At 46.5% G+C, this 26,143-nt stretch overlaps 1 protein-coding gene across 1 annotated transcript in view; it reads left to right on the top strand.

Annotated features, from left to right (window-relative positions):
- The window catches only part of LOC126184789 (argininosuccinate synthase), a 207,364-nt gene that overhangs the window by 107,046 nt on the left and 74,175 nt on the right, over positions 1-26,143 (top strand). The window contains exon 4 of the mRNA XM_049927362.1: positions 18,358-18,603. Within this exon, the coding sequence (XP_049783319.1) occupies positions 18,358-18,603 (246 nt within the window). The remainder of the gene's footprint in view (positions 1-18,357; positions 18,604-26,143) is intronic.

Below are 26,143 nucleotides of genomic sequence, written 5' to 3'. Positions count from 1 at the left end.
GAGGATCTGCAGCGAATTGACGCATGGTGCAGGGAATGGCAATTGAATCTCAATGTAGACAAGTGTAATGTGCTGCGAATACACAGAAAGATAGATCCTTTATCATTTAGCTACAAAATAGCAGGTCAGCAACTGGAAGCAGTTAATACCATAAATTATCTGGGAGTACGCATTAGGAGTGATTTAAAATGGAGTGATCATATAATGTTGATTGTCGGTAAAGCAGATGCCAGACTGAGATTCATTGGAAGAATCCTAAGGAAATGCAATCCGAAAACAAAGGAAGTAGGCTACAGTACGCTTGTTCGCCCACTGCTTGAATACTGCTCAGCAGTGTGGGATCCGTACCAGATAGGGTTGATACAAGACATAGAGAAGATCCAACGGAGAGCAGCGCGCTTCGTTACAGGATCATTTAGTAATCGCGAAAGCGTTACGGAGATGATAGATTAACTCCAGTGGAAGACTCTGCAGGAGAGACACTCAGTAGCTCGGTACGGGCTTTCGTCAAAGTTTCGAGAACATACCTTCACTGAAGAGTCAAGCAGTATATTGCTCCCTCCTACGTATATCTCGCGAAGAGACCATGAGGATAAAATCAGAGAGATTAGAGCCCACACAGAGGCATACCGACAATCCTTCTTTCCACGAACAATACGAGACTGGAATAGAAGGGAGAACCGATAGAGGTACTGAAGGTACCCTCCGCCACACACCGTCAGGTGGCTTGCGGAGTATGGATGTAGATGTAGTAGATGTACAATATTTACATTTCTGATCATTTCTGTATTTTTCAATTTCAATCGTTTATTTCGTTAAACAGTATATAAATGGGAAACTGGGACAATATTAATATGCACATGTAGTGTGCAGTCATGTAGATGGTATCGAAAATATATGTATAGTAGATGCACATATACTGTGGAATCAGACATGTATACTCACACGCACACACGTGACTATGACAAGTGGTTCATTCAACTATTCTTCACACACTCACACATACATGCACTATTTGCAAATGAATATATACGCAGTCACTCCAGTGAATAGTGTGAGGATGGAAGGTTGTTAATCCTGTACCCATAGTTGTTTGTCATCATGATACGACAGCCCTACTTTCAGCTGCAGTGCAGTATGTACTTCATGAACTCATGATCAAGAGATAACTTGGTAGACCATACGTGGAGCTATTAAATGCCCTCGAGCAGGTATCTCTTGTTATCATTGATCGTAAGAGCCTTTGAAGTCTCACAATGCACATCCCTAGCGTGCCTCTGGGTGGCACCTGCATCTATGCAGAATGTGTACACCTTTGACCTGAGCACAATCTGGGACCCATTTGCGTCGTGATTCATCAGGTCAATAACATTCTTTTTTGATGTGTTATTTCAAAACAATTTTGGATCATATATCCATAAATGTCGAATATTTGGGGCTGTCGCTGATTACTTCGTATGGATCACAGTCTCTCACCCAGTAGGTGAAACTATCTGTTTCCATATAAAGTAAGTTGGGATCTGCGAAGTTTGGCTTTGCAAACTCACAGTGAAAGTGGTACGTACTGTGTTTGGAGACGTCCAGATTAGACATACCAATACAGTCAGGCTTTGTGAAAACTGCACTAAAACCTTGGCTATCTCCACAGCGTCTAGTGCTTCATTGAAGACTGTGGCCCACTTGAAATTTGACCTTTCGAAGCAAACTCTTGTGCCATAACGCCCATCACACCAGTAAACTAAATGAATTTAGCGATATTCTCTAACATTTACCATGGATTTTCTGAAAACTGAATCATTCATTAACTTGTAAAAATCTATTTGAAAGTCACACATTGTGATGGCCCTGCCGGCAACCCTGCTTGATTGAGATGCCGTGGGTGATACTAAACAATTCCATCCTCAACCTGAGACATTGCTAGAGGTTCCTGTAGAGCAGAATACATCGCTGTTTGTAGCCCAGCATTATCAGCAGCTATGGGATGAAACCATTTCGCCGGCCGAAGTGGCCGTGCGGTTAAAGGCGCTGCAGTCTGGAACCGCAAGACCGTTACGGTCACGGGTTCGATTCCTGCCTCGGGCATGGATGTTTGTGATGTCCTTAGGTTAGTTAGGTTTAACTAGTTCTAAGTTCTAGGGGACTAATGACCTCAGCAGTTGAGTCCCATAGTGCTCAGAGCCATTTGAACCATTTAAAACCATTTCGAGGGAGTAGGCACCCTATACACAGCGGCAGGTCACTATGCTCGTCACATAAATGGGTGGAATATGCCACTTCTGCCTCCATAACATATCCCTGCCAACATTCTCATCCACACCATGGATATTTTCCTTCAGTCTGGCGATTTCCTCCTCAAGCAGCCATCAGAACCCAGCAATGGTTGAATTTGATGCACACTGTACCTATAGACGTTGTTTAAATTCAGGTAAAGGATGTAACTTAAATCGTTAATATGGCCTGTACTCCTCCTCACTCATTCACAGGTTATTTGCCTTGGCATACCTCTGCATGCATCGGCAAAGTCCCCCACGAATCCTGCGTTCAAAGAAGAGCTACATATTAACATCATTAACAGTTCAGTGCTGATACATGTTATTCTTAACACTGCATCTCACGAAAGGCCTGACACATTGAAATAAAGGGCAGGATCCAGATAGTTTGTGCGCAGGCATACACACCGGAATTTCTGAGAAATGTCCACATCTGTGTTCATATAGAATCTAGCATATAAGGGATGCCGAACTCATGGTAAGCCTTCACTGTGTGCTCATACTCTGCATCTGTCATGTTGACCGCTTCTCTTCAGTCGTCATTGATACCGTTCTTGCAGGCTCTTTTTCCGTCCGCAGCTACGTTGGAGATTTGATATTTTCCCGGATTCCTGATATTCACGGTACACTCGTAAAATGGTCATACGGGAAGATCCCCACTTCATCGCTACCTCGGAGATGCTGACTATAACACCACGTTTGGACTCACTTAAATCTTGATAACCTGCCATTGTAGCAACAGTAACCGATCTAACAACTGCGCCAGCCACTTGTCTTATATAGGCGTTGCCGACCGCCTGTTTACATATTTCTGTATTTGTATACGCATGCCTATACCAATTTCTTTGGCGCTTCAGCAACCATTAAACATAAGTCCATAACTCATTGCCCAGTGATAAAAAGAAAACCACAAGCTGATGAGCACAGAATTGAGTGGATTAGTCTCTACAATTTAGCCGAAAGACAGTTACTCGAATTTCTAGTTCTGAAAGTGTGTAATCTCGGAACGCAGACATACAACGCCATTTTGGAACACATTCCAGCGTATAATCGACTCTAATGTACCATGGGAACCCCCACTTCAGTACGAAGGAAACATTACCAAACGAAAGCTAAAATTTCTCACGAAGTTGTAACGGCGACATACAAAATATGGCAGTGCCTGTTAGTTTACTGGAGAATGTGGCTATGTAAGGCAATGCGGCTTCATAGAGTCTCTCCGTCGAATCCAGGTATTCATATGGAAAAACCACCTTATTCGTCACAAGTTGAAACTTAGCATCATCAGTGTATGCAGCTCTGACGATATGCGTATCCTCCTGATCTGAGCAAGTTTCTGAAGAGATGCTTGCACGAGACAAAGCAAATCCCGGAAACAGAATGTTATTCTTGTTGTGATTGTCTTGGAAAAATAAATGTGCTTTTCAACAGCATCAAGAATAAAACTTGCCTTATCCCTCAGATCGAAATCATCCATGTGCTGTATGGGAAAGTGAGCATCATACTCACGCAAACTGTGAAAAAAATGGGTATGGGCCATTGCAGTTGGCAGTTCAAATTACATGCACTGTGAGCTGCACTGTGGAAGTTCTAAGTTAGATAACTATTGTCTCTACACGGAATTTCCACTTCTCTATCCAAAAGCAGCCCAGGAATGTTGCTGGAATAAATTCTATTAACTTCCTAAGCAAGTTTTTTAAGCTCAGTGGGCAACCATCTTGCTTGACTTTCCCTGGTGTATGATTCGAATCTGTCATGACTGGAGCCACACGAGCATACAAATTGATATGCTGCTGCATATGGAGATGCTGTTCTATGAAGTTATTACGGGAAGCGGTGGGGTCACCTTCACAACTTGCCACGGGAGCTTGGAGGCACTCAAAGTCAGCGAAACGAGGAAGGGACATTGCGCCTGGTGATGGGGATTCTTAATCTTTAAGAACTTTTTACTCTGGGTAGGCATATCCACGCACAGAGGTTATAGGCTAGAGCAAGCAACGAGGTGCCTTTCAAGATAATTATTCTTTGTAAATGAGTTCAGCCATCTATGTGAACAGTACATTGACCATTTATTTTTGACATTTGTGAGGAAACTAGGTGGGACAGGCTTTTGATCCACACATAGTGTTGCTACTAGCCCTTGGAAAAGAGCAACTGATCTACCTGTTTGGGGCACTGATTGGCTAATTGTGAAAAGTAGAAGGATACAAGTACATTATGCTTAACTTCTGTTTCCTGCAAAATATGCTCATGGTCATATCTTCTGGCTTTCTGTCATAAACATCCAGGCTTTAAACGTGGACTGAATAATCAGGTCTCTGCCTCTCGAATTTTGGTAGGTCATGGAATATTATGCGGAATGAGATGCTTTGGAAATTGTAATACCTGTGGACATCAGATGTTTGGTATATGTCTGTACAATTTGAAAGATAACACTGTTTGGACTATATAAAAATGGGCGAGAATGTATGCAAAAATTGTATTGTATTGGCTCCGTCCCCGCCGCAGCCGCAGTGGTCCACAACCCCACAACGACTACCGCAGTCCACTTCACCCCTCCGCCGCCCCACGCCGAACCCAGGGCTATCGTGCTGTTCGGCCCCCGGTGGACCCCCCAGGGAACGTCTCACACCAGACGAGTGTAACCCCTATGCTTGCGTGGTAGAGTAATGCTGGTGTACGCGTACGTGGAGAACTTGTTTGCGCAGCAATCGCCGACATGGTGTAGCTGAGGCGGAACGAGGGAACCAGCCCGCATTCGCCGCAGATGGAAAACCACCTAAAAACCATCCACAGACTGGCCGGTTCACCGGACCTCAACACAAACCCGCCGGGAGGATTCGTGCCGGGGACCAGGCGCTCCTTCCCGCCCGGAAAGCCGTGCGTTAGACTGCACGGCCAAACGGGCGGGCTATGCAAAATTTAGTTTACTAACAACATTTATTTTCCCAAAACAAAGACACATAAATTATGCTAAACGAGTTATACTTGTACACTGTAAACAACTAACAGTTGGTTTAAAACACCAGTGGACAAGGACCCTCGGTGGCAGAAGTAAGTCAAGTACTCTGGCCCTAAAAATGTGCATAACGCAATCTGAATTGATCTGACGCTGAGCAGACTTTGATTGATAATCTGCAGAAGTTTCTCAATATAGGTGCAGCTGAGAGCAAGTGGCGATTGAGATCTGTACGCTCTGACAAGGCTTGAGTGGCATACGTTATCCTGTGATGTAACCTGCAGCTGGCGAGTGTGCGCGGCAGAGGCGACACGTGAGGCGGCACCTGTCAATCGACTGCGGCCTCGAAAGAAATGCAAAAATCTCACGGTCTACCGATCAGGCAGACGAATCGCAATTTACTCTCTACCAGAGCCCTGAAATCACGGTAGATTTCAGTGTGTGACACACCGGTTCGCTGCTCGTACCAAGGACCAATTTGGCTAACTTATACGACAGAGTGCACAAGGATACCAAACGTCAAGACTGGTAAACCAAAAACGAATAAGTGTGCCCTTGGCAAACGAGTAATCTGAGACATTTATAGTCACACTGTCGGTACAGTAAGAACTTCGCCACAGGCTCCCCAGTCCAAACTACTCGCAAGCGAAGTCAGTCTCAGGACAGGTCCCAAACACCAACCACACATGCCAGAGCATCGACCAGAAGTCCCCTTACCAGACCAAAGTCCAGCACCCGAGAGCCTCGCACCTCTTCAGGAAAAAAAAATCTGTTTTCCTGTAAAGTGCACGAACGACACCGCTCTCACCGTCTTGAGCCAATCATAGGGCTCTAGAGGCGCTAAATCTCCCCTCCCACACGACAGCAAAAAATCCTGTCGAACCAGTGCAAGAGTTAAGAAACCTGAGTCTCTGAAAAAAGAAGAAACCGCCAGTTATTGGTTTTTTTTTTTTTACGTTTTCGTGGAGGGGTAAGATGTTTTTCTCCGAAGTTGCGTCGCTTCCCGTGGCAACAAGCAAACGGATACGGTCTTGTACATCTTTGTCTAAATTGCCTGTGCCTTGGAGTTTGTTAGTCCTAGCTATGAGGTGTAATAAAGGTTCTACCTCTAAACGTTTCTCAGACGCCGGAGTTTCTTATACAACCGAGGCGGCCAATGGAAGTGGGTCACAGGCCTATTTGCAGTATCGGCGAACACAAAAACTTATGGATTTTTATTATACGTGGCTCTGCACACAATGCCTGGTTTATGACTCCACTGTGAAGACGCGTCCCTTCAGTCCGTCGCCCCCAGCCCAGCCTTCGGCTGGAGCCAATGCAGGTATTGTTCTGCTGGAGATCTGTCTCAACAAGGGGCTGCTCTGTCTACCCTGTACGGCTGTGGGCCTGTCCGGTAAGATTTACTGAGGGGTGGGCTCACTGCCAATTGCTTCAAACTCCCAACATCCCATTTCTATGAGCTAAGAATCATCAAAATAGCTCATGCTTTTATCGCTCTACCAGGCTCCATCAACGCCTCTTCAGGCCGTTCGTTAACTTTCTAGAGCCTTACTCAAGGTGTGTCAGGTTATAGTAAAATCCTTAATAATTTTCTGTATACGAAAAATAGGTGAGAGAGTATCCTGTCCTCTCTCAAATTTGCCTTTTTAGGGTAACTGCTATCTAGGAGCGACCATGCAAAAATAATATACATCCCTCTCATCTAGAGTCTGGACATAAACACATGCCTGTTTAGTGGCAATATCTACTGGAAGAGAGTATAGCTGGATCCCTCCAATAAATGGAACAGAGACACGCAAGTATATGTTAAGGTGAAGTACACTGCTGAACAGCTTACCGGACTCTCTTACCAATGTTTCAGAAAAATGGGCCAACCTGATGCTCTTGGTTAGAGTTCTGGTGATAACTCATCCTTAGATATCACATCATTAGCCCTCCCCCCCCCCCCCCCCCCCCCAGCAAGCACAGAATAGTCCACTGTGAGTGCAGGACAAACTTGGTGGTATGCAACAGTGTGGGTGGGGCTGCTGCTGTTGCTAGACACAGCACAATGTCCCAGAGGTTTGCGACATTTAGGATATGGGTCTTGGAAGGTGCTGAGGGTGTGGCTGAAACCACAACAAATGGACCACAGTAGTGATGCCGCCATAATCAGTCCTGTGGCACTGACAGCCTGGACCGCATCACTGATGACAGACCAGACTGTTGCACACCAGCTGTGGGTACATCGCAAATGACGAACTGGGCTGCTAGTTACGGAGATATCATTGATGATGGGCTGTGCTGTGTGTACATCGTCACAGATGATGGAGCCGGCCGAAGTGGCCGCGCGGTTCTGGCGCTGCAGTCTGGAACCGCGAGACCGCTACGGTCGCAGGTTCGAATCCTGCCTCGGGCATGGATGTGTGTGATGTCCTTAGGTTAGTTAGGTTTAACTAGTTCTAAGTTCTAGGGGACTAATGACCTCAGCAGTTGAGTCCCATAGTGCTCAGAGCCATGCCACAGATGATGGATCAGGCTGCTGCATGTCCAGCTGCAGATGCACCATCATCGTCAAGTCACTTGTTGCTGCTGCAGGCGCAGTTCTGCCACCCATTATCTTCTCCATATCACCAGCAAAGAAGAAATGAAGATATTATCATGCTGGGGCGATATCACGCAGACATAAACACACACACACACATATATATGACATGAACCACGATCCACAGACTGAGCTGGACTGGATATTACTGGAGATGATGGTCATAACTTCCCGTGCACTTATATATAGGGTGAGTCACCTAACGTTACCGCTGGATATGTTTCGTAAACCACATCAAATACTGACGAATCGATTCCACAGACCGAACGTGAGGAGAGGGGCTAGTGTAATTGGTTAATACAAACCATAAAAAAATGCACGGAAGTATGTTTTTTACCACAAACCTACGTTTTTTTAAATGGAACCCCGTTAGTTTTGTTAGCACATCTGAACATATAAACAAATACGTAATCAGTGCCGTTTGTTGCATTGTAAAATGTTAATTACATCCGGAGATATTGTAACCTAAAGTTGACGCTTGAGTACCACTCCTCCGCTGTTCGATCGTGTGTATCGGAGAGCGCCGAATTACGTAGGGATCCAAAGGGAACGGTGATGGACCTTAGGTACAGAAGAGACTGGAACAGCACATTACGTCCACATGCCAACACCTTTTTATTGGTCTTTTTCACTACGCACATGTACATTACCATGAGGGGTGAGGTACACGTACACATGTGGTTTCCGTTTTCAATTACGGAGTGGTATAGAGTGCGTCGCGACATGTCAGGCCAATAGATGTTCAATGTGGTGGCCATCATTTGCTGCACACAATTGCAATCTCTGGCGTAATGAATGTCGTACACGCCACAGTACATCTGGTGTAATGTCGCCGCAGGCTGCCACAATACGTTGTTTCATATCCTCTGGGGTATAGGCACATCACGGTACACATTCTCCTTTAACGTACCCCACAGAAAGAAGTCCAGAGGTGTAAGATCAGGAGAACGGGCTGGCCAATTTATGCGTGCTCCACGTCCTATGAAACGCCCGTCGAACGTGTACCTTACCCCTCATGGGAATGTACACATGCGTCAGTGAAAAAGACCAATAAAAAGGTGATATCATGTGGACGTAATGTACCGTTCCAGTCTCTTCTGTACCTAAGGTCCATCACCGTTCCCTTTGGATCCCTACGTAATTCGGTGCTCTCCGATACACACGATCGAACAGCGGAGGAGTGGTACTCAAGCGTCAACTTTAGGTTTCAATATCTCCGGATGCAATTAACATTTTACAATGCAACAAACGACACTGATTACGTATTTGTTTTTATGTTCAGATGTGCTAACAAAACTAACGGGGTTCCATTTAAAAAAACGTAGGTTTGTGTAAAAAACATACTTCCGTGCATTTTTTTTATGGTTTGCATTAACCAATTACACTAGCCCCTCTCCTCACGTTCGGTCTGTGGAATCGATTCGTCAGTATTTGATGTGGTTTACGAAATATATCCAGCGGTAATGTTAGGTGACTCACCCTATATATATATATATATATATATATATATATATATATATATATATACACTCCTGGAAATTGAAATAAGAACACCGTGAATTCATTGTCCCAGGAAGGGGAAACTTTATTGACACATTCCTGGGGTCAGATACATCACATGATCACACTGACAGAACCACAGGCACATAGACACAGGCAACAGAGCATGCACAATGTCGGCACTAGTACAGTGTATATCCACCTTTCGCAGCAATGCAGGCTGCTATTCTCCCATGGAGACGATCGTAGAGATGCTGGATGTAGTCCTGTGGAACGGCTTGCCATGCCATTTCCACCTGGCGCCTCAGTTGGACCAGCGTTCGTGCTGGACGTGCAGACCGCGTGAGACGACGCTTCATCCAGTCCCAAACATGCTCAATGGGGGACAGATCCGGAGATCTTGCTAGCCAGGGTAGTTGACTTACACCTTCTAGAGCACGTTGGGTGGCACGGGATACATGCGGACGTGCATTGTCCTGTTGGAACAGCAAGTTCCCTCGCCGGTCTAGGAATGGTAGAACGATGGGTTCGATGACGGTTTGGATGTACCGTGCACTATTCAGTGTCCCCTCGACGATCACCAGTGGTGTACGGCCAGTGTAGGAGATCGCTCCCCACACCATGATGCCGGGTGTTGGCCCTGTGTGCCTCGGTCGTATGCAGTCCTGATTGTGGCGCTCACCTGCACGGCGCCAAACACGCATACGGCCATCATTGGCACCAAGGCAGAAGCGACTCTCATCGCTGAAGGCGACACGTCTCCATTCGTCCCTCCATTCACGCCTGTCGCGACGCCACTGGAGGCGGGCTGCACAATGTTGGGGCGTGAGCGGAAGACGGCCTAACGGTGTGCGGGACCGTAGCCCAGCTTCATGGAGACGGTTGCGAATGGTCCTCGCCGATACCCAGGAGCAACAGTGTCCCTAATTTGCTGGGAAGTGGCGGTGCGGTCCCCTACGGCACTGCGTAGGATCCTACGGTCTTGGCGTGCATCCGTGCGTCGCTGCGGTCCGGTCCCAGGTCGACGGGCACGTGCACCTTCCGCCGACCACTGGCGACAACATCGATGTACTGTGGAGACCTCACGCCCCACGTGTTGAGCAATTCGGCGGTACGTCCACCCGGCCTCCCGCATGCCCACTATACGCCCTCGCTCAAAGTCCGTCAACTGCACATACGGTTCACGTCCACGCTGTCGCGGCATGCTACCAGTGTTAAAGACTGCGATGGAGCTCCGTATGCCACGGCAAACTGGCTGACACTGACGGCGGCGGTGCACAAATGCTGCGCAGCTAGCGCCATTCGACGGCCAACACCGCGGTTCCAGGTGTGTCCGCTGTGCCGTGCGTGTGATCATTGCTTGTACAGCCCTCTCGCAGTGTCCGGAGCAAGTATGGTGGGTCTGACACACCGGTGTCAATGTATTCTTTTTTCCATTTCCAGGAGTATATATATATATATATATATATATATATATATATATATATATCCATCATGGAATGGACTGAGTCCTCTGGTCCAACTGAACCGACCATTGACTGGAAATGGTCATTTTCGGCTGCTTCATGTTCCCAAAAATCAATAGAATTTTTTTATGAATCACAGAGCACCATGTCACCAGGCCATAAGTGTTCACAACTAGATTGAACAACATTCTGAACAATCTGAGCAAATGATTTGGCCACACATCCAACATTTATGGGACATAATCAACAGGGCAGTTCGTGCACAAAATCCTGCACTGGCAACACTTTCGCAATTATGGATGGCTATACAGGGATCATGGCTCAATATTCCTGCAGGGGACTTCCAATGACTTCTTGAGTCCACGCCACATCAAGTTCCTGAACTACAATGGGCAAAAGCAGGTCCAACATGATATTGGAAAGTATACGATGACTTTCATCACTTCAGTGTACTTCAGTGCAGGTGCGCGGTATATCATATTTTGGGTCATACTGGGCTGCAGCACGTCCAACAAATACTCGTCTAACTGTTTACAAGACTTCCCCATTCTCGGTAGAAGTGCTACCCACTCACTCATGTGCCAGCTGCCACCAGCTACCGCTAGCCGACATGAGGCCACTCTCTGCAGAGTCGTGCCAACACATCTGCTGCTGGGGCGATATCACCAGCCGCATGTACAGACATATCCGCTGCTGCTCTGCGCTGGTCGGCCGTCGCAGCTTGGTTGGTTCAAATGGATGGCTCTGAGCACTATGGGACTTAACCTCTGAGGTCATCAGTCCCCTAGAACTTAAAACTACTTAAACCTAACTAACCTAAGGACATCACACATATCCATGCCCGAGGCAGGATTCGAACCTACGACTGTAGCAGTCGCGTGGTTCCGGACTGAAGCGCCTAGAACCTCTCGGCCACCACAGCTGGCGGCAGCTTGGTGTTGAGTGCTGACTGTGATGCACTGTGCATACATGCAACTGTATATAAAAAAGGATAGTGACATAGACGTGGAATGTACAGAGAACGTTGTGTCGGCCCTCAGATGCAGATTGCTGTGGGCAGGTAGCGCTTCAAGAAATGTGTTGAGAATTGTGACCCTGGTGCTCAGTGAACCACTCGGGCAGTCTAATAATCCTGCAAAAGCTGTTAAAAAGAAACAGACAATATCATTTATCGATAATCCAACTTAAAGGCATTTGTACATTATCTGAACACATATATAATCACTTACGTGTCCACCTTTTTCCTGAGTCTCAGATTAGCTGGGCAATCATAATCTTCAAGTTTCCAAACTGACACAGTTTAGAAAATGTCGTGAAGCAACAAAACTTTCTCTTGGTCTTTGATGTAAACAATGTTGCCATTGTGATGGTAGAATCAGAGCGATGTTACCATTTCTTCCTCGTCGTCCCACAGCTTTCGTTGGTGATGATGAGTGTTGATGATGATGTTTGGTTTGTGGGGCGCTCAACTGCGTGGTTATCAGCGCCCGTACAATTACCCAATCTTTGCTCAGTCCAATTTCGCCACTTTTCTGGATGATGATGAAATGATGAGGACAACACAAACACCCAGTCATCTCGAGGCAGGTGAAAATCCCTGACCCCGCCGGGAATCTAGCCCGGGACCCCGTGCTCGGGAAGCGAGAACGCTACCGCGAGACCACGAGCGGCGGACTAACCTTGGTGATGATGCGTTAACCAGGTACCCATCCGTTGATTCTTGGGACTCCGTAGCATTCTAAACACTTTGGTGATGCAACGGTAGTTGAAAACATTGTCAATACCCATCTAGAGTTGTTGAATACAATCAATGCGAAGTCTTTAAACACGAATTGTTCACATTTGTTGTAAAAGCCCTGGACGTCTGCGACTGTGTTCACACTTTGAGGTGCCATCGTTCAATTCCTCCAGTGTGCAGTAACACGGTCACGTTTGTACTATTTTGGAGATAAGACCGCTTCATCTGTAAGTACTTTGCTTATAAACGTGGCCGGTTTTGCAGCACTGTAGGTGCATCATCAGGTGCAATAAAATCAAGTCATGTTCTGATCGAGAAAAGAGAATGAGGTAACCCAGCGTTCACAGTCACCAATGAACGATCGGTAAATTACTTCATTTTATTGCACCTGATGATGCCGCTACAGTGCTGCGAAACTGGTCATGCTTACAAATAAAGCAGTTACAGCTGAAGCAGTCTTACCTCCAAATGGCATATCCAGGCTATTGCACCCTGACTAAAGTCTTCTGCAGATTTATACTGGTCGCTGCACAATTCCAGTGAGGGGTGCTTAATTAATAACTGGATTGAACAAAAATAATGTAAATGCCATACTGGTTGGAGGGAAATTGATGATTCAGACTCAATACCGATATCTATAGGACGTACCTCAATACTCTAGCTTTGCTTCGAGCAATCAAACACAACAACAGGTGCTGTATCTTTGAACTTCTGTAGGCTGAGCATACGTCCAAATTCATCACCTTGAGTACATGTCATACAGTAGACTGATATCATTGTTCGAGCCGTGCTGTAGACTACTGTATAGGAAATACACTGAATTCAGGAACACTTTTGCACTGGTTAGGCCACAGTCCTCAAACACATTCCCTCTCCATTCCGTCTGCAGCCCAGAACAACGAACACAGATATTTCTAGTTGAACCGTTGTCTTACTCGACCGGCTCTGTCTTGATGTCGTCGCTAGAGCTGGAAACTCGTAGAGTCCCCATGAACAGAAACTTAATGGCAGCAGAACTCCATAATTTACCACATGTAAAAGTTTCAGAAGATTCTCATCTGATATTGATATGTGCGGTACTTTCCACACTAACTTATCCAATACAGTTTTATATTGTGCTGCTTTCGCTCCTTGAAAGTACATATTATTATTTGTAGCTCTTCAAATGACGGTCAGTTCCTACTTGACGTTCATAATGACACACTTATTATCTTCAAAGAACCCCATAAGCATTCTGGGAGGGATACACGTATAAAGTGATTATTTATCGATCCATCATTGAAGCATCCTGCATTTTGAAGAACATTCAAGTCCAAATTTGATGTGGATGTTTAGGTTTTGAGTTTAATATGGTTCCAATCTTTCTTATGCTGTCAACTTCGACACAATTATGTCTGTATCGTATTTCCTGAAACAGGAAGGTGAACGTGTTGTGTGTAATCCGTGATGTTTCTGCTGGAGCGCCTCCATCAGTCTTCATAAATGTACTTTCCAAGCAAAGGAAACTGCTGCTCGGAATTGTTAATTCATCACGATGTTGAATCAGAATTCTTATTTCATCGTTACAATTGAATATCGCCAAAGCAAAACGTTTGCGGGAGATCGATTTCTGACTGGTGATTTGTTCATCATGTTGAACTAGAGTTGTTATTTCGAGTAACATCATTACGAAATTGCAATGATATCGACTTGAGGTCAAAAATGTGTGTGAAATCTGATGGTACTTAACTGCTAAGGTCATCAGTCCCTAAGCTGACACACTACTTAACCTAAATTACCCTAAGGACAAACACACACACCCATGCCCGAGGGAGGACTCGAACCTCCGCCGGGACTAGCCGCACAGTCCATGACTGCAGCGCCTGAGACCGGTCGGTCGACTAGAGGAACTTATAATTCTGACGTGTTATCAACTTGTCCTTCCGCTGCATGATGGAACACTGCCTGGTGTGTAGGCTGGTTTTCAACTTTACAGCCATAGTGCTAATGCTTCAAATGAAGATGTTCCATGATTTCCTTCCCTCGAAAATCAACCATATTCCCGTCCTGGCCAATGATGTTCAACTTGAGATGATGTAGGCCGGCCGCGGTGGCCGAGCGGCTCTAGGTGCTACAGTCTGGATCCGCGCGACCGCGCGACGCTTTTGCTCTTACTATATTAACCTGTAACGAAATTAACTGCTCTTCTTTGGATCTTCTGTGTTTCCTCTATGCAATGAAATGATCGTATGGCATTACTGACCAGGAGACACTCTCTGAGATAGTTCGGCCGCCTGATGCGAGTCTTTATATTTTACGCCATTTTGGAGACTTGCGGGACGTTGGAGTTCAGATGAAATGACCAGGAAAACACCAATACCCAGTCCCTGAGCTGGGAAGGCCAGGTCCAAAGAATCTAGAGCAGTAACGCAAACCACTAAACCACAAGCCTCACAGACCTGTACGAATCCTTTCTGGTATGGATCACAGACTGACTAGCAATATTCGAGCACTGGTAGAACGATCGTTTTGCCGATGGACCACTGTGGTGTCACCGCCAGACACAACACATGCTAGGCGGTAGCCTTTAAATCGGCCGCGGTCCGTTAGTATACGTCGGACCCGCGTGTCGCCACTATCAGTGATTGCAGACCGAGCGCCGCCACACGGCAGGTCTAGTCTAGACAGACTCCCTAGCACTCGCCCCAGTTGTACAGCCGACTTTGCTAGCGATGGTTCACTGTTTACATACGCTCTCATTTGCAGAGACGACAGTTTAGCATAGCATTCAGCTACGACCTAGCAAGGCGTCATATTCAGTTACTATAATTACTTCAAGAATGTATTCTGAACAGATAATATTGTGAATCATGTACAGTCAAGAGCGAAGTTCATCATTAATGGATTAAAGTTAAGTATCAAACTAATTATGTCCGCTTTCTGAATTCTCATTCCTTGTCATGTTCCAGACTTCACGTCAGTATAGTTCTCCCCTCCTCACGCCAGCCTGCGTGAGCTAAAACGCGTGCACTTCGGCCTCCACTCGTAACACGGTGTTGGTTCTTCTGCTAACACAAAACCACAATTCCTGAGGATTCTTACAATGAATCTCGGTCTGGAGTCTGCCTTAGCTGCAATTAGTTATGTTATAACCAGGAATAACACAATAACCTCTTCAGTCTGGTTTCTTAAATCACAAATCATTTTTTAACAATTATGTTAGCCAAGCGTCTACCCAAGCTCACACTCAGAAGTAATGCAGAATTAAAGTTTGGTTATACCAATGTCCGAATGTGCATGGTGGGGTGCACGTCCCGTAATTATTCCCAAGTCCAGTGAAGTTCAGTCTCTCCAAGTGAAGTCGCAAGATTTCCGCCGAGCAGCCAGGTAACCTCGAGTGGTGCGGCGGGTCATCCACAAGGAGCTGGAACACGGCGTACTGCACTTCCGATGAGAACTGTCCTTTGCGGCGGCGGCCGGGTTTCTACACTCCTGGAAATGGAAAAAAGAACACATTGACACCGGTGTGTCAGACCCACCATACTTGTTCCGGACACTGCGAGAGGGCTGTACAAGCAATGATCACACGCACGGCACAGCGGACACACCAGGAACCGCGGTGTTGGCCGTCGAATAGCGCTAGCTGCGCAGCATTTGTGCACCGCCGCCGTCAGTGTCAGCCAGTTTGCCGTGCATACGGAGCTCCATCGCAGTCTTTAACACTGGTAGCATGCCGCGACAGCGTGGACGTGAACCGTATGTGCAGTTGACGGACTTTGAGCGAGGGCGTATAGTGGGCATGCGGGAGGCCGGGTGGACGTACCGCCGAATTGCTCAACACGTGGGGCGTGAGGTCTCCACAGTACATCGATGTTGTCGCCAGTGGTCGGCGGAAGGTGCACGTGCCCGTCGACCTGGGACCGGACCGCAGCGACGCACGGATGCACGCCAAGACCGTAGGATCCTACGCAGTGCCGTAGGGGACCGCACCGCCACTTCCCAGCAAATTAGGGACACTGTTGCTCCTGGGGTATCGGCGAGGACCATTCGCAACCGTCTCCATGAAGCTGGGCTACGGTCCCGCACACCGTTAGGCCGTCTTCCGCTCACGCCCCAACATCGTGCAGCCCGCCTCCAGTGGTGTCGCGACAGGCGTGAATGGAGGGACGAATGGAGACGTGTCGTCTTCAGCGATGAGAGTCGCTTCTGCCTTGGTGCCAATGATGGTCGTATGCGTGTTTGGCGCCGTGCAGGTGAGCGCCACAATCAGGACTGCATACGACCGAGGCACACAGGGCCAACACCCGGCATCATGGTGTGGGGAGCGATCTCCTACACTGGCCGTACACCACTGGTGATCGTCGAGGGGACACTGAATAGTGCACGGTACATCCAAACCGTCATCGAACCCATCGTTCTACCATTCCTAGACCGGCAAGGGAACTTTCTGTTCCAACAGGACAATGCACGTCCGCATGTATCCCGTGCCACCCAACGTGCTCTAGAAGGTGTAAGTCAACTACCCTGGCCAGCAAGATCTCCGGATCTGTCCCCCATTGAGCATGTTTGGGACTGGATGAAGCGTCGTCTCACGCGGTCTGCACGTCCAGCACGAACGCTGGTCCAACTGAGGCGCCAGGTGGAAATGGCATGGCAAGCCGTTCCACAGGACTACATCCAGCATCTCTACGATCGTCTCCATGGGAGAATAGCAGCCTGCATTGCTGCGAAAGGTGGATATACACTGTACTAGTGCCGACATTGTGCATGCTCTGTTGCCTGTGTCTATGTGCCTGTGGTTCTGTCAGTGTGATCATGTGATGTATCTGACCCCAGGAATGTGTCAATCAAGTTTCCCCTTCCTGGGACAATGAATTCACGGTGTTCTTATTTCAATTTCCAGGAGTGTATAAGGCTTGCTAGTTAATGTAGCCGTCGGCTGGGGTCGCTGTTTTCCAGGGAAAACCAATCACAATGTTTCCTGGCGTAGCCAATTGCTGTGTGCTGACAACGCGCGCGTGCGAAGGCGGCCAGCGATGGTAGCCGCGAGCCGCCCGGAGAAGTGCGGCCAGGGATGTATTTCTCGGCCACGTAAGGGAGCGTGCGTGTGAAGACGGCCAGCGATGGAAGCAGCGGGCCGCCCAGAGAAGTGCGGCCAGCGATGTATTTGGCGGCCGCGTACTGGAGCGCGTTGTTCGGTGTTTGTTAGAAGTGGTGGATACCACAAGTTACATGTGCCGTTGCACTTCAATCTGCTTTGTACGCATACTCCTAGATGTTTTATGGATACGACTGCTTCCAGTGATTTTTCAGCAATTGAGTAGTCGTACAGTAATAGACCTCTGTGCCTACTTATGCGCAGTATGTTACATTTGTGTATGTTGAACGTCAACTGTCAATCACTGCACCGAGCGTCTGCCCTCTGTAAGTCTTTTGACATTTTGGTACAAATGGTTCAAATGGCTCTGAGCACTATGGGACTTAACATCTGTGGTCATCAGTCCCCTAGAACTTGGAACTACTTAAACCTAACTAACCTAAGCACATCACACACATCCATGCCCGAGGCAGGATTCGAAACTGCGACCGTAGCAGTCGCGCGGTTCCGGACTGAGCGCCTAGAACCGCTAGACCACCGCGGCCGGATTTTGGTACAATTTTCTAGCGTCTATAACACTTATTTGGGTACACCCAAAGCTAATTTTAGGTTTGAAGATTTCTCTCCACTGGGAATGACATGCTGTATCGTGTTTGCTACAATTCACACAGCTGGTCTGATATAGCCTGCGCTCTTGTTTTATTCGTTAGCCGGAAGTGTAGGTGTAGGTTCCTGCAGTTACATTGTTAACTATTTGACGCAGGTGATAATAGAAGACTTGCAAGAGGAGTTCGTGCGGGGGTTCGTGTGGCCGGCGGTGTGTGCCGGGCTGCTGTACGAGGGCCGCTACCTGCTGGGGACTTCCCTGGCGCGGCCGTGCATCTCTCGGGGCCTGGTGGAGGTGGCGCGCAGAGAGGGCGCTCAGTTTATCTCGCACGGCGCGACCGGCAAGGGCAACGACCAGGTGCGCCTCGAGCTCGGCTGCTGCGCCTTGTGGCCACAGGTCAAGGTACGTACCACCAGCCACAGTCGCCTTTCTACCTCTCTTTGGACTGGTCCCAAAAAAAAATGTATGTAATTTGGGCCCAGTAGGAAAAGGGGACAGGTTGCACCTCGGACCCTACATCTGCAAAAAGGAACAATCACATAAGCATATTATTTGAAAAAAGAAAAGAAAACGAACTATTTTCCTTATTCCGCCATCTCTCTGCCGTTCGTCTGGGATTAGTATTACTTCTTCTTTCGATATTTCGGTTGATTATCTTACTGCCATCTTCAAGGTTACCAGCCAAAATATCGAAACAAGAAATGATGCTATCCCTCATGTTTGCCCAAAACATAGAGGGATATTCTGTCCACCAGGAGAACTTCAAGAAACACGACACTTATTTGTAGTTGTTTCAATAATTATTTATTTTTGTGGCCTACGGTTTTCGTTATTACCCACTGTCTGGGTTAACTGACAAAGCTGATATTGTGCATAATGTTGCAAACATTAACACCGAGGAATATACATTCGTTGAAGAAACTAATTGCAAATGTTAAATATACAAAATAATACATTCACTATCATACAACAATAAACTAAATAACTGGCAGATCCTTTGATAGTGGGGCACAGTTCGAGAAAAAGGACACGACAGTCAGTCAGCTTTAGCAGTAATGAAAAATGTAAAACGTTCGTTCTCCTCCTGTCCGTGCAGCTTCTGTAGTGTTTGGCCAAAACCCAATCTCGATCACGACCAGAATCTACGCGAGACAAATTACGCGACATATTGCTCCGTAAAATTCCTGAGAAACGTGCCTTGGAGTACCCGGATTATTTCTATGCACTGCTTCATAAATACTGTGAAGCTAAATAAGGGTCACCAGCCTCACCTTGACCTGTGAGATTGGGTTAAAATAGTGACTTCTTCTAGATTTGTCATCGTTGCCTTGCAGCAATCCAACTACTTTCAAGTCTCCCAAATCTGACCTCTGGCTCAGACGATGAACACCCCCCCCCCCCACCCAGTCAGTCACTACACCACTACCAACCAGTTTCTACCATCTCCTCACACACAGCACAACACAGCATCACAGTCGAAAGTAAAAAAGCGTAAGGACACTCACATTATCTTCTAATAGCCTTCGCCAAGTCTGATTAGCTTAACAAGCAACGCCTCCAGGTAGCTAAGGGCTCGGCACTCTGCCACACAGCCTCTCTGCTGAGTCCGCGTATGCCCTCTTTGACGGCAACACGCGCTTTGAAAACAGGCAAACGAAAAAGCCAGTACCTCCACCACAGCACGGGTATGCACTCGCCAACTCTTTCGAAAATTTCCACACAGAAAGTTTTTCATCACTAACAACCGACTTCGGAAATACCCACCGCAATAGCCACTATAATCCAGAAGGCTCTAAACTTGCCTCCTTCTCCCCACGAGAGGTGCCGATATCGCCGACCCCAAGCTGCTCCACACATTTATTTTAAAGTGCAGGCGTTTGGGCTAATCATCCTCCAGAGCATAATGTAGGCACTTCCATTGGCCATTTCCTGTTAATACTCGTTGTACCGCTACAACATACTTCTTCCTGCTGATACTCTTAGAACTATGTTTCCAAAGATACATTAAGAAACACAGGCCATCCAGAGGAAAGCACTCGCCTCTGAAAACAGTAGGGTCGGGCAGATGCAAACGTTAACGTGAGCATGGTTGTTCACCTACCCCCACTGCACCCCCTACTAACAGCTGCGCGACTGGAAGCCATATTGGTTTTGTCGTATTCCGCTGGTTTCTTATTATAACCTCCAGTAGGACGTTTCTAGGCAATGGCACACTGAAGACATCATAAACACATCTGTCTCTCTACGGGTTCTTATAATTAAATGTCAGTCAGTGTGAACGAAATACAAGTATGCTCTACAATATTCGGTGTTATTTATACATATGACTGCGCTCTCTCAGGAATGAGCTTCTTCGATTTTGTGACAGCTGTCTGATTTGAAAACGAAGGACAAAATTGCTACAAGTGAAGCGACCGCCAATGACAGTTGTATTGTTGCTTGTCACAAATATTTGTCCGTTTTTTCCGAATATATCGCGATTTCCGAGGGTGTGGTTAGGCAGAAACCTAAGAAAACATCTTAAATTTCAGCGACTGAAATATTTAGCTATTGTTCCTGGGATTTCTCAGGATCCACTCGTTCATGAGAGGAGCTGGTGTCAGTGTGACGGTTGGCTTACTCGAAATATGGTGGTGGGCACGTACATGTCATGTTGACATCACTCTCGAGTAAGCGCTGCCAGTGAGGTGTACGGATCCTGCAACGAACTTGTCCAGCAAGCAGGGCGTCTGAATAGCTTCTCCTGCCCGGTTAAGCCCACTCTACCCTCCGCAGCCGTGCTGGCGTTAAGCTCATGTCGGGCAGACCACCACCATTTATCCGAATTAAGCAAAGACTGGACCATTATGTGCAGCTTGCAGATTAGCCCCGTTCCCCAGAAGCTGGAAAACCCGCACTCCCTCACACTAGCCGACGTTCGTGGCCAGACAAAGAGGGCAGAGTGACGTAGCTGTTCAGAGTGGCTGTTGTCGTGCTTCTTGGTCTCCACCACGTCAAGTGAAGACAGGTCCTGTTCGTTGTATCCAGAGTTTAGTATTTATGCATTTATTATACTACTGGCCATTAAAATTGCTACACCATGAAGATGACGTGCTACAGACGCGAAATTTAACCAACGGAAAGAAGATGCTGTGGTATGCAAGTGATTAGCTTTTCAGAGCATTCACACAAGGTTGATGCCGGTGGCGACACCTACAACGTGCTGACATGAGGAAAGTTTCCAACCGATTTCTCATACACAAACAGCAGTTGACCGGCGTTGCCTGGTGAAACGTTGTTGTGATGCATCGTGTAAGGAGGAGAAATGCGTACCATCACGTTTCCGACTTTGATAAAGGTCGGATTGTACCCTATCGCGATTGCGGTTTATCGTATCGCGACAGTGCTGTTCGCGTTGGTCGAGATCCAATGACTGTTAGCAGAATATGAAATCGGTGGGTTCAGGAGGGTAATACGGAACGCCGTGCTGGATCCCAACGGCCTAGTATCATTATCAGTCGAGATGACAGGCATCTTATCCGCACGGCTGTAACGGATCGGGCAGCGACGTCTCGATCCCTGAGTCAACACATGGGGACGTTTGCAAGACAACAACCATCTGCACGAACAGTTCGATGACGTTTGCAGCAGCATAGACTATCAGCTCGGAGACCATGGCTGCGGTTACCCTTGACGCTGCATCACAGACAGGAGCACCTGCGATGGTGTACTCAACGACGAACCTGGGTGCACGAATGGCAAAACGTCATGTTTTCGGATGAATCCAGGTTCTGTTTACAGCATCATGTTGGTCGCATCCGTGTTTGGCGACATCGCGGTGAACGCACATTGGAAGCGTGTATTCGTCATCGCCATACTGGCGTATCACCCGGCGTGATGGTATGGGTTGCCATTGGTTACACGTCTCGGTCACCTCTTGTTCGCATTGACAGCACTTTGAACAGTGGACGTTACATTTCAGATGTGTTACGACCCGTGGCTCTACCCTTCATTCGATCCCTGTGAAACCCTACATTTCAGCAGTATAGTGCCCGACCTCATGTTGTAAGTCCTGTACGGGCCTTTCTGCATACAGGAAATGTTCGTCTGCTGGCCTGGCCAGCACATTCTCCAGACCTCTCACCAATTGAAAACGTCTGGTCAATGGTGGCCGAGCAACTGGCTCGTCACAATACGCCAGTCACTACTCTTGATGATCTGTGGTATCGTGTTGTAGCTGTACACGCCATCCAAGCTCTGTTTTACTCAATCCCCGGGCGTATCAAGGCCGTTATTACGGCCAGAGGTGGTTGTTCTGGGTACTGATTTCTCAGGATCTATGCACCCAAATTGCTTGAAAATGTAATCACATGTCAGTTCTAGTATAATATATTTGTCCAATGAATACACGTTTATCACCTGCATTTCTTCTTGGTGTAGCAATTTTAACGGCCAGTAGTGTAAATAAGTGTGTCTGGTTTCCAGACAATGTCGCACCAAGGCGTAGTCTGTTTTTGCGGCTGCCTCGTTAGGTGGTGTTCTTCAAGTCTGCTGCACATTTACCTGTCTGTATCCTTGCGCAGCGTTGTTTGGAAATCTGACACAGTTATACTATACGATGGGCTAATAACGCCATATATAGGGCAAAAAATTAAACAATTACTGAAGCAAATGGCAAAAATGTGTGTTTTTCCGTGTCATCATACTTCACCAAGTAAAGTCAACAGTAAAAATCTCATTTGATTTTTATCCCTAAAATATTACTCAGAAGTAGCCGATTAACCAAAAATTTTGTTACATTCAAATTCATTACTAATATATTTGTATTATCTTATTGACAACTCGGAACTATCTCGGTGATCCCTCGGACGCAACTAGTCTGTCTTCGCGGGTGATCGTAGATATTATTTGTCTACGGTATATGGAGACAAAACTGTGGGGCCAAGTACAAGTATTTTATGGAGTGACGAAGTACGGTGCATGAAGAGGCACCATGTAAATTGTAAATTTGTGGTAAGATCGTATGGGACAAAACCGCTTAGGTCATCGGTCCCTAAGCTTACACCCTACTTAATCTAACTTAAACTAACGTACGCTATGGCCAACACACACACACACCCATGCCCGAGGGAGGACTCGAACCTCAGACGGGGTGAGCCGCGCGGGGGGCATCATGTTACGCTTTGTGTTCGACATTTACTTGAGTGTGTTGTGGCTGCAGTGAATTCAGTACGGGTGGTGTGACACCCCGCGGAAGTGTTTTTCACAGATGGAGAGTGGAAATGAAAAACTGCCATTAAAAAAAACGCCTTTTCAGTGCTATTGTGCTCACGGTACGCTGTTGCACTCCCTTAGACCTGATCCCGGTGTCAAACTACGAAGAAAGTCTTTCAAAATCGTGTTAGTAGATGGCGCATGGTGTCTGTGCCAACCTGTGCTTCCGTATGGTTCAAATGGTTCAAATGGCTCTGAGCACTATGAGACTTAACTTCAGTGGTCATCAGTCCCCTAGAACTTAGAACTACTTAAACCTAACTAACCTAAGGACATCACACACATCCATGCCCGAGGCAGGATTCGAACCTGCGACCGTAGCAGTCTTGCGGTTCCGGACTGAGGGGGGGGGGGGAATGATTCGCGGTGTTATTCACCAAAGAATCCTACACCTAGAGTTCAGTCAACGATGTTAAAATTGTGTACAATTACCGCGTCCCCTCAGAGGTGTGTGGCCAGCGAACAACCCGTGAGAGAGGTTCTGGACATCATTTCCCAAGTGCGCCCTTGCTGTGGTTTGTAAGAGGACGGGGCCTAGACCTGGTGATATGGAGCGTTATTAATATTTTGGAAGACGAATGGCGACTTGTAAGTAACCATAAAAATTTACAGTTCCGACCTGTCAAAAACCTGTGTAATACTGACGTTTAAATCATTTTCTTGAAAGAAAAACACCTGACTACACTATTTTTTTTTTCTTTCCCTGAGAGTTATAGGGTTGCGGGCAGCACCCCTTCCCTGTTTCCGGGCATGGGCACCCTTGCATCGTCGTAGTTGCGCATTCAGTTGCCGGACCTGTTAATTTGAAATATTACATGCAGAATGGCACAAACCCTAGTGTTACTCGCTGACATCTATTACAGGCCGCCCATTATCTGAACAATACTGCGATATTGTATAAATTAGAGAAAATACTATTGATTGCATTTAGCATGAAAAGTGTTATTACCATCATGATTGTGGTGTCAGGATGATCGAGAATGAAAAGAAAAAGATGATTAGAGTCCCCTCCCCTCCCCCCTCCCCCCTCCGTTCCTTCTGAAGTGATGTCGCTGGAGTCTCTTTCTCCTGTTGAACTGTAAATTTCTCACCAACAGTGATTATATACAGAGTGTTCGGAAATTTCCGTTACGGACTTCAAGGACTTGTAGAGGGGAGTAAGTACATAATATTTTGAACAGGGATCCTTGCCCTGAAACGTACCGTCTCCGTGTTATAGCCGTTTGAAGACATGTGTGCTATATAAGTATGCAACAGGCTAGCCCGCCCGGCTAGCCGCGCTGTCTAACGCGCTGCTTCTAACGGATATTTCCGAACTCTCTGTATAGATGAATTACCATAATTATAAACATCTTGCAGAAGTGAGGAAAGCAACTACAACGCCACTTATCAGTAACGTCAGATACTACTATCATGCTCCATACATTCTCAGAGAATGTAGATGGAGTTTCAGGAGAAGTCTAAAGCATTTGGATGACTCTTATTCTTATGTATACCGTATAGACAGTGAACAAACTCGCAGTAGGTCTCAATGTATTCTAGGGGCCCTGCCATTTCTGTGTTTTTTTGTTACGTTCAGTACGACCGATGAATGACAACCACGTATTCTGGAATTTCCTAAAGAGTTTTTTTAAAATGTGCAGTAGGTCTCAATGTATTCTAGGGGCCCTGCCATTTCTGTGTTTTTTTGTTACGTTCAGTACGACCGATGAATGACAACCACGTATTCTGGAATTTCCTAAAGAGTTTTTTTAAAATGTGCAATTAAATATTCGGATGCGGTACCCGGGACAAAACATATCGCGAGTTACAGAGCAGTTTAAAAGAAACCATCTAATATCGAAAGCCGACTGTTAATTCTTTCATCGCGACAGTGTTCAAGCAAATGTACCAAAAGCTTGTATTGACTACTCATAGCTAACTGTAGTGGGCTCCGAAATTACTGACCATCCTCTTTATGTCCCTCATCTTACTTCATAAGAAATCCATAGTTCCTTACATAAAATATAAGCTGAAAGGCTTTCAACAGCTGATGAATTCTTATATGCAGCGGATGATGGAAATAGACGGTTAGAAGGCACATGGACTGAAATTTTTAGAAGGGTAAGGCACATTATCGAATGTAGTGAAAGTGGTATTCTATAGAAGAACCTTGGTTTTGTTTCTGACTCTACTTTGTTAACTAAGAAATAACTGTGTAGTGTACTGCTCAGACTCGTTCGCTCAAGTCTGAGCTGCGTTTTGGTATGTGCTTGTTTCGGTGAAGTTCTCCGTTCGGGATTGTAGCTTCTTCTCTGGTGTTAATATTCATAAGGTGTATTTATCAACATGTTAAGGGATTTTTCATAAATGTCCGTACTATTAAAACGAGACTGACCTATGAAATGAACTTTATAATTTGGCACGCCTTCTCTCGAACATCGACCACGAGGATAATGACGACATACGCTTTCCATTCTAAACAATTCGACAAGCAGCGCTGCTAGTAAATCTTATACGTAAAAAAGACTTACATTCACGAAGAAATTCAGGTACACTACGTGAAATGAGTCTGTAACATTTTTTGGTAATTTTTCAACTGATCGAATTGCTCATTAATAAGTCACTGTAAAAGGTTTGGAGTGTCCTAGAGTGAGTTAAACTTCGATAAAGTCAGTAGAGGACATTGAACTACAGTGTTCATACGTGT

The sequence above is a fragment of the Schistocerca cancellata genome, chromosome 4 (genome assembly GCF_023864275.1).
Source record: "Schistocerca cancellata isolate TAMUIC-IGC-003103 chromosome 4, iqSchCanc2.1, whole genome shotgun sequence".
NCBI lineage: Eukaryota > Metazoa > Arthropoda > Insecta > Orthoptera > Acrididae > Schistocerca > Schistocerca cancellata.
Note: the sequence above shows the minus strand (reverse complement) of the source record. Positions and strands in the feature narration are given on the sequence as shown.